Genomic DNA, 13,393 nt, shown 5'->3' on the forward strand with positions numbered 1-13,393 from the left:
AAATAAGGTGAAAGGGTTTTTTTTTTTTTTTTGTTGGCTTAAGAAAGTGAAAGGGTATTTTAAGAAAAGGCAAAATAGACTTTTTGAAACAATAAACGGACCGCGGTTAATTTAGGATGTTCCAGTGAGCAATCTGTGCTTTGAATAGACGTAAAAGGAAAAAGAAGAAAGTGAGCAAAGTTAATTCCCGCCCAGGCTTTGACCCTTAAACCCAAAAAGTAAAACCCCTCGCTCAGCCACAGCCCACAGGGACCTCAACCTCAAGTCTCAACTCTTATCTTCTTGTCTGCTTTGCCCATCTTCTCTACTATCCTATGACTCAGTCCTGCCTCTTTTCTGGTCTCCACTCTGTAAGCTTTGCTATGCTCCACATTTTATTTTTATTTTATATATTTTTTTTCTAGCCAAAACAAAGAAAGTTTGTCAAAAGAAAAAAAAAAATGAAACATTAAATTTAGCTTTATTATTTATTTATTTGTTCTAGGACCAAACTTAGGTACACCCTTAAGCGTTTGTATTCCAAACTAAATTCAATCATATGGCTGGCTGCGTTGCAAAAAACAGACAATTATACTCAATTATGTGACTGAATTGCAAAAACAGACAAATTAGCCACATGATTGAATGTACAGTACATAACAAACTGTAGTTAAGTTTTGTCGTTTATTTCATATTCTTGAAGCCAGCTGCGTGTGATTTTGGGCTAGATAATTTGAGGTGAGGATTACAAGAGCCCCAGAGTCACTGGGGTTTCAGATAATGCTTTGGCTGCTACTGAGGGACGGTGGAGTCCATAAAAAACATGACCCAGAAAACGATTTTTTTTTTTTTTTTTTTTTTTCATTTTTATCCTCAATACTATATATTAGTATTACATTTTTTTTTTTTTGGAAAATAGCAGCACTTGGACAAGTTCAGACCACCAAATTCCTAGGCCAAACTACTTGGATTAAATGATAGAATAATGGATGGAGTCCACTTGTCCACCTCTTTGCTTCTTCATTGCGGTTCATTTTGATGGACTACTTTTTTTTGGTACCACATTTTGTTGGACTTTGAAAACATATAGGCCAATCATATCCATAGTCTCAGCCAAATCTATTTTCTGCACCAATAGTGGCTAGCGCAGAGAATATTATCTCTGTGCATTTTGTTAGAATTTAATGGAAATTGTTAATTGAATAATTGATTGGGATTGTACTAAAGGAAGCCAAAGATAAATACATTAACTTTATCTAATATACACACCAAAAAAAAAAAAAAACCAAGGGAACAAGTTTGGAGAAGAGCCAAAAAGGATAATATGTGGGTTTTTGGGTCCATCATCTAAAAGTTTAGTTAACCATGTTTTAACAATCTTCATTTTGTGGAAAGCCAAAGGAAGGGAAAGCATGTCCCACCACAGTGCAGGAGTCACTTTGAGTTGGACCCACTATCTGAAATTTTTCCCTTAGGATTGTTGTTGTTAATTTTATCACCACTAATCAGACAAACTGAAACCCTTGGATGAAAGATTCTTTGTGGGTCCACTGCAATAAAAACAGAAGTGTCCTGAAGAGGAATTTGCTTGATTGGCTAGAAATGCAGACATGCATGTAATCTATAAAGGGGGCCCATAAGATCATAATAATCAACTGTTTAAAACCCTTTAATCAAAGCCTATTTCGGTTCAGATTATTTATATGGCTATGAATTATGAATGGTAGATGTATGTTTAATGAGTTATTATCTCATTGGGCAAATAATAACTCATTGAGTTATTATCAAAAAAAGAGCTATTATTATCTACCTAAGCTTGATTATATTAGTGAGAAATTTAATTGCAACAGCACCTAACCATTAGCTGGAAAAGAGCCATCAGAAATATTGTGTGGCATTAGTGACAAAGACAATTTTCTCACCCTTTTTTTCACTGCATGTAGCAGCCATACAGATATACCTTAAAACAAGCAAGACACACACTGAGGGATACTTGTTTTTGTTCAAATTTATATTTGCTTGTCTTTTTGGCTTCTTTTTAAGTGTCTATATACCACTGCACAACTGTACCAACGTGTTTGTCACAAAATACTGACTTGTCAATCCCTTAAGAGAAGATTGGCCACTAGTTATTGGTGGTTGCTGTAGTCCTTAGCAAGAGAGTTGTGCTGGAATTCTACTTATCAGGAACTTTGTGAATGCAAGAAATTTAACTCCTTGAAAGGTCCATAAACCTGATAAGATGATAAAGCTGGTGTGGGAATGTTTATAGTTGGATATGGCTTTTTGAGTTTGTGTATAAATGCAAGTTTTTAATCGGGGTTTTGTTTAGAATTGCACCTTTGTCTTGTTAAGCAGTCTGCCCTTTACAGATTCCGGGTTGCAGTTGTTGCATATCAAGTGGCCTGATGAGTTGATATTCATCAATGATGGGATTGGGAAGAAATGGTGGTGGGGTGTCATGGAATTGTGTTCTTTGTATGGATGAGTTGAAGGTTAAGATTTTCCTATCAACTGTATCTCCATGGTAATCAGGTTAGGCCTCCTGGTTGCTGCTTCAATTGCAGCCTATGCAGTTAAGCAGCTCAATATCAAAAGCTCGAGGTCATCGACCTTAGCAGTCAAGCCTCCAGGTACTCGTTTCTATGAGTCATATATATATGTGTGTGTGTGTATATGTGCACGTGTGCGACTGTGCGTGTTCCTGTATGTGTCACTTATTTTTTCCAATCTCAATGCTTATGAAGAAGAAAGTTGATCCCTTTCTTTAATCCATATTTGTAGTCGATAAAACTGTTCTCAATGTATTATGATGGCTAATCTTAGGTTGGAGACTACATTTTTGTCTTCCTTTTTCTTGTAAACTTCATTCTGTTAAGACTTTCATTTTTGGGTAATACTGAAACTCAGAAAATGGAGAGGCAAGCTTTGAACATCAGTTTGAGGAGGGAGACAAAGAGCAAGATAAATATTCTAATGATAAATTCAAAGAGAAGGACGTAAGTACATGTTCAAACTTCAATTAAATTTTCCATCTCTTTTATGGCCGTGCAAATCTGACTTGCAAGTTTGATTTGTTGTTTTCTGTAATTTTCTTTAAGCTAAGAAAGTTTTTTGTTTTTTGTTTTTTTTTGGTAACTGTTACAGGGGAAGGAGGAAGAGGAGGAAGAAGAGGTTAAATTAATTAGTAGTATATTTAATAGAACTTATGTCAATCCACCTGATATTGATGATGAGGAGATCTTGCCTGAATTCAAAGATCTTTTATCTGGGGAGATTGAATTTCCAGTACCTGGTAACAAGATTGATAAGGCAGAGAAAGACAAAACATATGAAATTGCGATGGCAAAAAATGCAAGTGAATTGGAACGGTTGCAGAAACTAGTAAAGGAATTAGAGGAGAGGGAAGTGAAGCTGGAAGGTGAATTGCTTGAGTACTATGGATTGAAAGAGCAGGAATCAGATATTCTCGAGTTACAAAGGCAACTCAAGATCAAGACTGTAGAGATTGACATGCTCAATATCACCATTAACTCTTTGCAAGCTGAGAGGAAAAAGCTTCAGGAAGAGATTGCTCATGGAGTTTCAGCAAAGAAGGAGCTTGAGATGGCAAGGAACAAGATCAAGGAACTGCAAAGGCAGATTCAGCTTGATGCTAACCAGACAAAAGGCCAGTTGTTGTTGCTCAAGCAACAAGTTTTTGGTTTGCAGGCAAAAGAGGAAGAAGCTGTAAAGAAAGATGTTGAAATTGAAAAGAAGCTGAAAGCTGCAAAGGAGTTAGAGTTTGAAGTTGTGGAGCTTAAGAGGAAAAACAAAGAACTTCAACATGAAAAGCGGGAGTTGACTGTAAAACTTGATGCTGCTGAAGCTAGAATAGCAGCCCTCTCCAATATGACAGAGGTTGGAATCACAATGCTCTATAGCATGCTTTTATCCTGCTGTTATGTGCACATCTGCTTTTCTTTCATTTTTCTTATTTGGCTTCTGCATTTGTGATTCTTATGCTGGACAAATAAGATACTGACATGGTTCTCTCTAAGTATGAAATCAATAGATGCATAATATTCAGTCGAAGGGATATAAAGTAGCTATGAAGTAATAAGTATATCAGTATATTATCTGTTGATTATAGAAGTCGACTTTCATCATCTACAGCATCTTAAAGTTTAACTGTTGACTTAACATCTTTTTCCCATACTAATTTAAACATGTAACTTGTCAAACAAGATATCAGTGGAGATAGTAACTTAAGAATTTAAATATTAATTATTGAGATCATTAGGTAATGCAGTGACACGCATCATATCCACTTGGCTTGTAACTTGGTGACAGAACAACATTGCATCATCTCTGAATGCCTGTTGTACTAGCCCAACTTTTTTTTTTTAAATTTCCTTTTCTTCTCTATGACGACCTTGTTCAAGCTTCTCAACAAGGAGACAACTGACTAGGAAGAAGTTTTGATAGATAATTGAAGGATGGCTTTATATAACAACTTGGTTAAAGTTAGTAGGCTCTTTAAAATCATAAATCAAGCCTGTTTTAATCTGTGAGGGTACATGTGATGGGTTGAACTTATTCTTTCTGTGCTTTGCCTCACATTGCAGAGCGATATGGTTGCCAATGCAAGGGCAGAGGTCAATAATCTTAGGCATGCAAATGAGGACCTGTCAAAACAAGTGGAAGGACTTCAGATGAATAGATTCAGTGAAGTTGAAGAGCTAGTGTACCTTCGCTGGGTCAATGCATGCTTAAGGTATGAGCTCCGGAACTATCAAGCACCTGCAGGAAAGATGTCAGCTCGTGATCTCAACAAGCGTCTGAGCCCCAAATCCCAAGAGAAGGCTAAACAGATGATGTTAGAGTATGCAGGATCAGAACGTGGACAAGGGGACACAGATATCGAAAGCAACTTTTCCCACCCATCCTCCCCTGGAAGTGAAGACTTTGACAATGCTTCTATGGATAGTTCCACCAGTAGATATAGCAATCTCAGTAAGAAACCTAGCTTAATCCAAAAGTTGAAGAAATGGAGCAAAAGCAAAGATGATTTAAGTGCTCTTTCATCACCAACCAGATCTCTCTCTGGAGGTTCTCCAAGCAGGGCAAGCATGAACCAGAGACCAAGGGGTCCATTGGAAGCCCTGATGTTAAGGAATGCAGATGATAGTATAGCCATCACCACCTTTGGCAAGGGGGAGCAGGAACCTACTGACTCTCCTGAAACTCCAACTCTTCCAAATATTAGAACAAGGGTTCCATCCAGCGACTCACTGAATAATGTTGCTTCCTCATTCCAATTGATGTCTAAATCAGTTGAAGGAGTCTTAGATGAGAAATATCCTGCATATAAAGATCGGCATAAGTTGGCCTTAGAGAGGGAGAAGCAAATTAAAGAAAGGGCTGGCCAAGCAAGAGCAGAGAAGTTTGGTGACAAATCATATGAATCTTCAGCCAAGGTTGAAAGAGAGAAACCTCTAACTTTGCCACCAAAACTTTCTCAAATAAAGGAAAAGGCTGCTGTCTCTGGTGATTCAATTGACCAATCTAATGATGGTAAGACTGATTCTCAAACAATAAGCAAGATGAAACTTGCTGACATTGAGAAAAGGCCTCCTAGGGTGCTTCGGCCACCTCCTAAACGATCTGGAGGTTCTTCTGCCAATACAAATTCAAATCCTTCAGGTGAAATACCAACTGCTCCACCTCCACCTGGTGCCCCACCTCCGCCACCACCACCTGGTGGACCACCTCGGCCACCTCCTCCACCAGGAAGCCTACCTAGAGGGGGAGGAAGTGGAGATAAAGTTCACCGGGCTCCTGAACTAGTTGAATTTTATCAGACATTGATGAAACGAGAGGCAAAGAAGGATACCTCATCATTAATTTCTCAAACATCTAATGCATCAGATGCTAGAAGTAACATGATTGGGGAGATTGCGAATAAATCATCATTCCTCTTAGCTGTGTGTTAAATTTTCCCTTTATATTTATTTATCTTCTTATATTGAGCATAAAGCATGGTATTTGTTAAAATTTTTTAAAATTATGCACTGGATCCAGGTGAAAGCCGATGTGGAAACTCAAGGTGATTTTGTCATGTCATTAGCAACTGAAGTTCGAGCAGCTTCCTTCACTGACATAAAAGATTTGGTGGCTTTTGTAAACTGGCTGGATGAGGAACTTTCATTCTTGGTATGCTATTAAGTTTCTCATTGTTTAAAATTACTCTATTTGTTTTTTTTTTTTGGATAAGTGTAAAATTATGATCTTCATATGTCACAGATACTTAGAATTCTAGATTAGAAAGAGACACCAGTTACATACAAGGATATATAAATACACACACACACAAGGATATATATGCTGCCATAGCTTTGAGTCCTTTGAAACATTGATTTCCAAGACCAGCTCTCTTCTTATTTTGGAATTCCTATTAAGTAAGCTCTGATTTTTCAGAATATCCTTGGATGTGGGACCATGTATTATTAGACTTTGTGAACAATCTACATACTCATTTCTGAATCTACTAGAAATATTCTTGGAGATCTGTTTATAATTATTTTTTTCCTTTTTCCACCTGTAATAAGGTTGATGAACGGGCAGTTCTCAAGCACTTTGATTGGCCTGAGGGGAAAGCGGATGCATTGAGAGAGGCGGCTTTTGAATACCAAGACCTGATGAAATTAGAGAAACGAGTCTCCTCTTTTGTTGATGATCCCAAGCTTCCATGTGAAGATGCTCTGAAGAAGATGTACTCATTGCTAGAGAAGTACGACTTTTCTTCCCATTAATGTTTGTTTGATAAAGTAGAGCATTAGGATTATGGCTACATTGTAGCACATATGATTTCCAATATTTTGAAATGCCATCTTCCTTGTATGTGAGAATCTTCAATCATCCTTTCATTTCTTTGAAGGGTTGTAATTTGCCCCAACATCTTCCAGTAAAGTAATAACCTGTTAGGAGAACATTTATTTTCTTTTATACCTTGCCTAGCTAATATCCAATTATATGAAGTATATCTATTATTTTTAATTCTTCTCTATTCTCATGTATTTTGGCAGAGTGGAACATAGTGTGTATGCTCTCTTACGTACGAGGGACATGGCTATTTCACGATACAGGGAGTTTGGAATTCCAGTTGATTGGTTGTTGGATTCAGGGGTCGTTGGCAAGGTATGCTTTAAACTGAAGGAAAAGGTTCTATTTTAGTTGATTGTGGAGTTGGTTCTAAAATGTTGCTTGATTTATTTAATTTTACTCGGTGTTATTTGGATTATGGAACTAGCAATGTTCAGGGTACAAGATGTTAAGGCTGATTGGAAATAGTTTGCCAATGACCCTGTGATGACGATATAATTCAAGTTGATCAGCTTTCATTTGTTATGCCAAATTATATAGCGAGGTTAATGGACCCATTATAGGACCTAATAAAGCCTTTGCGCACTAAATGATTTAGTGTAGATAAAACATATATTACTTACCACTGGAAAAGGTGTGTTTCTGTGTCTGTAGCTGCTTCCATTTGTTATGCTGCAGTAAGTGATATAGCATTCATTGCAGATAAAGCTCTCATCTGTACAATTGGCAAGGAAGTACATGAAACGTGTAGCATCAGAACTTGATGCACTGAGTGGACCAGAGAAAGAGCCAAACAGAGAGTTTTTGGTTCTGCAAGGCGTGCGTTTTGCTTTCCGCGTTCATCAGGTAGCCCATATTCTTTACTAGCTTATGCCGATTACAAAATGGACTGATCTAAGGTCTAAAGAAGAGGACCATCTAACTAATTGATTTACATTTAAGTTAAAATATGGTAGCAAAATTGTGAAAAATTGCAAGAGTGGGTTTGAATCTCTACAGTTGTGAATATTGCAGGAAGTTTTTATTGATAAATTAAATACTTGCCGAGTCTTCAAGCATAAAACAATTTTTTTTTTCTTTTCTCTACACTGGTGCTTCTTAATCTCATTTCAAATAAAATTGTACATATGAACAATTTGAATCCTTAAAGGTGTGATTATAATATTGGCTTGGATTTTTTTCCAGTTTGCTGGAGGCTTTGATGCAGAGAGCATGAAGGCTTTCGAAGAACTCAGGAGCCGTATCCATTCAAAAATGGGAGAAGACAATAAGCTGGAAACATGAGGATTTTTTTTGTTTGAATTTTTTCCTTTTTATTTTTATTTTTTTGTTGTATAATTCACCTGACTCCATGTTGAAGAAAATATAGATCATATATTGTACAATGACCAGTCTAATTCAAGACACAAAATAGGGGGAAAAAAGAAGCAGCAGCAGAAGAAATCATGTAAAGTAATTTATAAATGCTCTGAGCTTCTATATGCTTAACTCTGGGTATAAAACACACTAGAAACAATGAAACTTCAAGCAAACGAATCAATTAATGGAAAAAGTTCAGCATGGAAGCCAAATAACAAGAGCATGAAGCGTTTACTATGCCATCACAATGGCCATTGGTTTCTAAACCTAGCCCCCAATGCATAAAAATTGATCACTTGAATAAGTGCTGGTGATGTCTTTTAGACTGATTGTGATTCATGCCTTTCGATTTTTTTTTTTTTTTTTTTTTTTGGGGGGGGGGGGGGGGGGAAGGGTTTGGGGGAAGAGTGCAATTGTTTTTTCATCAGATATTTACAGATTCATATTTTTTAATTTGGCTAACTTCTAGTGCCTCACATCTTTTGTACAAAATCCAGTACATTAATTGATGAAAAAAATGTTTTATATGCACACTTGGGAAGGAAATAAATTAATCTGGATGGGGGAATGAGACTTTATTTGTGGCAAAAGACCAGATTGGGGTCTCTTAACATCAAATCCATCTTCAAGACAGTTTCTTTTCAAAATGTCAACAGTATGCCAAACACAGCTTGAAAAAGGGATTTCTGTCCTATAGGAAAGTAGAAATACAGGTTTTAAGCTTGCTATGTGTGCATACAGGTTTTAGTCTCCAAACACACCATGGAATGTTCCCTTGGGATAGCCAGTTGTTCTAAACACTGTTGAAGAGGGATCTAGCTTGAGCAGTTGTGAAGATTAATTGCAGACATGATGAATAATGCATCCAATGGCTTTTCCCTCCTCGTACACAAGGTTGAATGAAGCATAGGTCTCAAAGACCCTGGTGAAGCATGAGACATTTCCTTGCGAGGAGTGCATTTGGGAAAATGCAATAGATTATAGATATGGGAAGAATAATGAAACTAGTTGAACCTTGTTGAGAAGTTTCTCCTGTTTGAAGTTCCAAACTTATCTCTTCTACAGTGGACTAACAACACTTGGAGTTTCTCTCACTGTTGTGATATATATGTCAGTTAAGGCTTGCATTATAGGTTGTTGCTTTCACTGACTGAATTTTTACATAATCAAGACTCACAGTACCCTCTAGTTGCCATCAATTTAATTGTCAACGTCAAATTTTCCCGGTAGCTGGCTGGAATAAAGATAATTCTGTATCTTCCTTGATTTGCACAAAGTAAAACTAGAGTTCAAAAATATTTGTGAAATGCATAACTGGTTGCAATGTGAAATGCATATTTATTGATATCAAAACATTGATCAATTGTTCCAAGTGCCAAATGCTCAAAAGTAATAAACCAAAAATTATGATCATTTGGCAGGGACATTCTCTCAGAAACAGAAACACATCAGTAGAGAAAAAGGAAAAATCTTCTCAATGTAATGACACTACCGCATTGTGAGGACAAGACTTCTATTCATGAACTTGGCACCTCCCACCTTTCCTTGAATCTCTGAAGGCAGATGAATGACACGTCTTTGGTCCCCAGCTTCCACCAGTAACTCAGATCCTCCCCTATACTGCAATTGTCAGATAATGATAATATTGATCAGAATTCTGCAAATAAGTACAATAGCATAACAAAACTGGACTACCTCTATAATCTCTTTCTAGACCAGCTATATCCAAATTCTTATCCCCTCTTTTGGTGAAACTTTTGATTTTTTTTATTGGTAAGTCACACACACACAATGGGTTCTGAGCTAGAGCTCATTAGCTTGGTGATACTTCTGATTTGCTTGATACAGAGCTCAGGGGGAGCAGTTTCAAAAGCATATTCTCTTATCATTTTATTTCTTTCTCTCTTTAATACATTTAAATATATTTAAAGGAGAAATAAAGCATTAGGATTCAACAGTGAAATTCTAGTTTAAAGATTAAAAGTTTAAATTTTCCACTGGCTTTATGATGACTAAGAAACTTGAAGGTCCCATTTCTATAATTTTTTTTTTTTTTCTATAGCAAAATAGAAAATTAATCCCATATCACTTGGAAACACCTGAAGAGGCACAAGTAGCACAAAAAGTGGTCAAAGATTTGAAGAATGGAAAGATGGACGTACTTGGTATAGCTTGATCTCGGACTTGTCAAAACCAGGCATGAAAAGGGTTATGGACTTGTTGGCTGGATCAAATTTTACTGACGATATATTGCTGTTGTGGCTTGCTGGCAGAGAAAGAAGATTCTTTGCATCTTTACCAACTGTGTTGAGCATGATTTCATTCCAGTTGAGAGGGAAACCCACTTGGACTTGTGGGATGAAAGCAAAAGGTAAGGGAAAAATGTTTTGCTTGACTCTTTCCACTGACTCTTCATCCAAATGTGGAGGAGCAATACCAAATGCACCAGACACCTGTGCACCAGCTTGGATTGCACAGCCCCAATAACGTAATGCAGAATTGATAGAGATTGGATTGTTTGGGTCCATCACCAGGAAGCAGCCAAATTTATGTGGTTGCAAGAAGGCAGATGATCCTCTCTGCACAGCATATAAGCAATGCAGCATCTCATTGGGGTTATCTCTAACTGTGGTCTAACAAATAAGAATCATGTTTACCTCCAACATTTGTTCCAAACTGTCCCATATTTCTGCACTCATTTTCCCATTCAGAAGGGACCTGCTGCCACGTATGTTCATGGCTTCATCGACAAGTCTAATGAGTGAAGGACCAGCCACTCTCCCAAGATCAGTTTTTTCACCCAAGTTCCGGAGATATTTTAAGTACAATCTGTGCCATCATGTTCTTTCATAAACATCATCATGAGAGAGAGAGAGAGAGAGAGAGAGAGAGAGAGAGGTTTGCTAACCTTGCTTTACTGCTTGCACCTATCATCCGTAAGATCTCCTCATTGCTGATACCATCATATATTATTATGTCAAATTTATCTTTTTTGTTGTTTCTTTGGTCCACGTTACTTAAGAATCCTACAAGCCTCTCAAGTGCGAATGCTGAAGCAATAGAATCCATTCCAGGAAGCACTCCCAGCTCTTCTCCCACAATCTACCATGATATAAGGAATGGTCCATAATAAAGTTTTCTCAAACATTCAAGGGCAACTATATCTTTCTTTAAATTAGATTGCACAAGAATATCAGCAAGTGATAGTATGTACACACCCCTTCAAGAACTCCTTGGGTCATATTAAGATGGGCATCTGCTTGCTTTACTCGATTGAGAGGCTCAAGAATCAGCTGTGATTATAAAAAAAAATTCATATTGAGTAAACCACTCAAAGAAAAAGTTGTCAAAGAAGGATAGGAGGTGAAAAGACACACTTTAGAGGTTTCCAACCTAACAGCTGAAAGGTTGTTGTTGCATATGACAGGAGAAGTTCCAATCTTACAGTTTAAAAGATAATCAGCAGTGGGGTCCTGTGAATGTATCACCAAGCATGTACTAAGCCCTGCCAGTGCATAATGCTGAAAAACATAAAGAGAGGGGGAGAGAGAGAGAAAGAGTAATATTAGTTAAAATATGTTATGCTTGATCTTTAAAGGGTGCTAGCGTAAGTTACTAAATAATTTGTAGAAAAACAAAATCTTAAGTTCTAAACTCCTAACATAATCTCTAGAGGAAAGAAAAAAGTTTGTTACTGGATCTAACTTCAAAGCAGATAAAGAACATAAATGATTTAAGGAAGAGTTCTTATTGCTCTCTACTACCCTCCATGAAGAAAGTTAAATTTTTTACTAGTTTGGTTGAAATATATATTGTCAAATACAAAATTTTTAGAAGCTTGATTTGCTCCATGACTTTACATATAATATTCATCATTTTGACTTTAAATATCTCCCCAACATTAAATTCAGCCATGTGACAACATTGAGCAATGTAGAACAAAATGTGTTATCCTCCCCAAAGGACAATTTGCTTCAATTATATGGTTTATTGGCCAATACAGCCATGCGGTTAAATTTAACACTGAAATTGAAAAATAAAGCACCTAAGAAATTGTACTTAAATTTTATCCTTGCAAAAGTTCTCACATTCTTTAACCAGAATGAATTAGAAATGTCCCCCTATAATAAAGCACCCAGAATTGGAATTCTCACAATCAAATTATATATCAAAAGTAAAGCAGTGAAATTTAACTCAATAACCCACAAAATTAAGACTAAACATAAACTCCCAACAAAACCCAGAAAATAACAAACACTAAATGTGTATGTAGCATGTTACCTGAGCGGCAAATACAGCTGAGGTGGTCTTGCCGGATCCACCTTTGCCCAAAAAAGTGACCAACTTCGTTGATTGCTGAGAAGAAATAGCACTACTACTACTACCATCCTCTGCTAAAGCTGACACTGCAAAAGCTCTTCTTCGAAAATGGGAAATAGGGTTTGCAAGGAAGAGAGGAGAAGCGAGAGAAGAAGCCATTTTTGGTAAGAACTTGAAGTGTTTCAGTGCTGTGTTTCTGTGAGACTGAAAAAAAGACAGGAATTTTCGTTATGTTTTATGAGTTGGGGAGGACATGGGGGTTGTTGGCTTGCAACAAGAAGTAACGTTGTGAATCACTGAATCTATGTTAGAAAAAAAAAAAAAAACAAAGAGGGACCGTTGGGTGGTGCTTCTTGCACTTCTTTCCTGCTAGAAAAGCAAACCAACTTCCTCCTCGGCCCATGGGCCTCCCTTATAGCCAAGCCCAAGGTTGAGCTCAAAAGTAATAATATATTAATATTGCCGTGAGATTGAGGGTACGTTATGACACTTATTTTACTGAAATTGAAAAATTATTATTGAAAATAAAAGTTAGTTGAAATAGTACAGTGAGGTCTATGAATAGTAGTAAAAATAAGTTGAATAATAAAATAATTTTAATTTTTCATTTCTATCCAAACGGAGGCTATATTGGGTAAGTTTATAAATGAGTTCATAAATATCATATTACTAATTTATTGATAATAATATAATTTTCAACGATAAAATGTTGGTGAATCTAATTTTTACAGGGTGATATTAAGGATATTATAAATTTTACTAGGTAAACTTTATAAATTGATGTGTCACTAATCACAAAAAAATTGATTTAGACACTAATTTTTTATTATTTTAAAATTTATTAATCATATTCATTGTCTAATGAGTTTGA

The 13,393-nt window shown here is 36.6% G+C and overlaps 2 protein-coding genes across 2 annotated transcripts; one reads left to right on the forward strand and one right to left on the reverse strand.

Moving 5' to 3' along the window:
• Nucleotides 1-239: 239 nt before the first annotated feature.
• Nucleotides 240-8,331, forward strand: LOC115971403 (protein CHUP1, chloroplastic). The gene is made up of 10 exons (XM_031091345.1): nucleotides 240-350; nucleotides 2,352-2,612; nucleotides 2,890-2,978; nucleotides 3,127-3,879; nucleotides 4,587-5,945; nucleotides 6,043-6,174; nucleotides 6,570-6,751; nucleotides 7,047-7,158; nucleotides 7,546-7,689; nucleotides 8,029-8,331. The coding sequence occupies exons 2-10, from the start codon at nucleotides 2,504-2,506 to the stop codon at nucleotides 8,125-8,127; spliced, it is 2,979 nt and encodes a 992-aa protein (XP_030947205.1). The 5' UTR covers nucleotides 240-350; nucleotides 2,352-2,503; the 3' UTR covers nucleotides 8,128-8,331.
• A 1,161-nt stretch (nucleotides 8,332-9,492) lies between these two features.
• Nucleotides 9,493-12,847, reverse strand: LOC115971477 (uncharacterized protein At1g26090, chloroplastic). The gene is made up of 7 exons (XM_031091466.1): nucleotides 12,484-12,847; nucleotides 11,580-11,723; nucleotides 11,421-11,495; nucleotides 11,111-11,304; nucleotides 10,860-11,031; nucleotides 10,365-10,781; nucleotides 9,493-9,822 (listed from the first exon to the last, which is right to left on the reverse strand). Exons 1-7 carry the CDS (start codon nucleotides 12,679-12,681, stop codon nucleotides 9,691-9,693), a joined length of 1,332 nt encoding a protein of 443 aa, XP_030947326.1. The 5' UTR covers nucleotides 12,682-12,847; the 3' UTR covers nucleotides 9,493-9,690.
• Nucleotides 12,848-13,393: the final 546 nt, after the last annotated feature.

Source organism: Quercus lobata, chromosome 1 (assembly GCF_001633185.2).
Source record: "Quercus lobata isolate SW786 chromosome 1, ValleyOak3.0 Primary Assembly, whole genome shotgun sequence".
NCBI classification, from domain to species: domain Eukaryota; kingdom Viridiplantae; phylum Streptophyta; class Magnoliopsida; order Fagales; family Fagaceae; genus Quercus; species Quercus lobata.

Coding starts and splice junctions, on each gene's coding strand:
- LOC115971403 (XM_031091345.1), top strand. CDS start 2,504: ATGGTAATCAGGTTAGGCCTCCTGGTTGCTGCTTCAATTGCAGCCTAT. Junction 5,946..6,042: donor AATCATCATTCCTCTTAGCT/GTGTGTTAAATT, acceptor CACTGGATCCAG/GTGAAAGCCGATGTGGAAAC. Junction 7,690..8,028: donor TTGCTTTCCGCGTTCATCAG/GTAGCCCATATT, acceptor ATTTTTTTCCAG/TTTGCTGGAGGCTTTGATGC.
- LOC115971477 (XM_031091466.1), bottom strand. CDS start 12,681: ATGGCTTCTTCTCTCGCTTCTCCTCTCTTCCTTGCAAACCCTATTTCC. Junction 11,724..12,483: donor CAGCTGTATTTGCCGCTCAG/GTAACATGCTAC, acceptor TATGTTTTTCAG/CATTATGCACTGGCAGGGCT. Junction 10,782..10,859: donor GTTTGGAACAAATGTTGGAG/GTAAACATGATT, acceptor TATGCTGTGCAG/AGAGGATCATCTGCCTTCTT.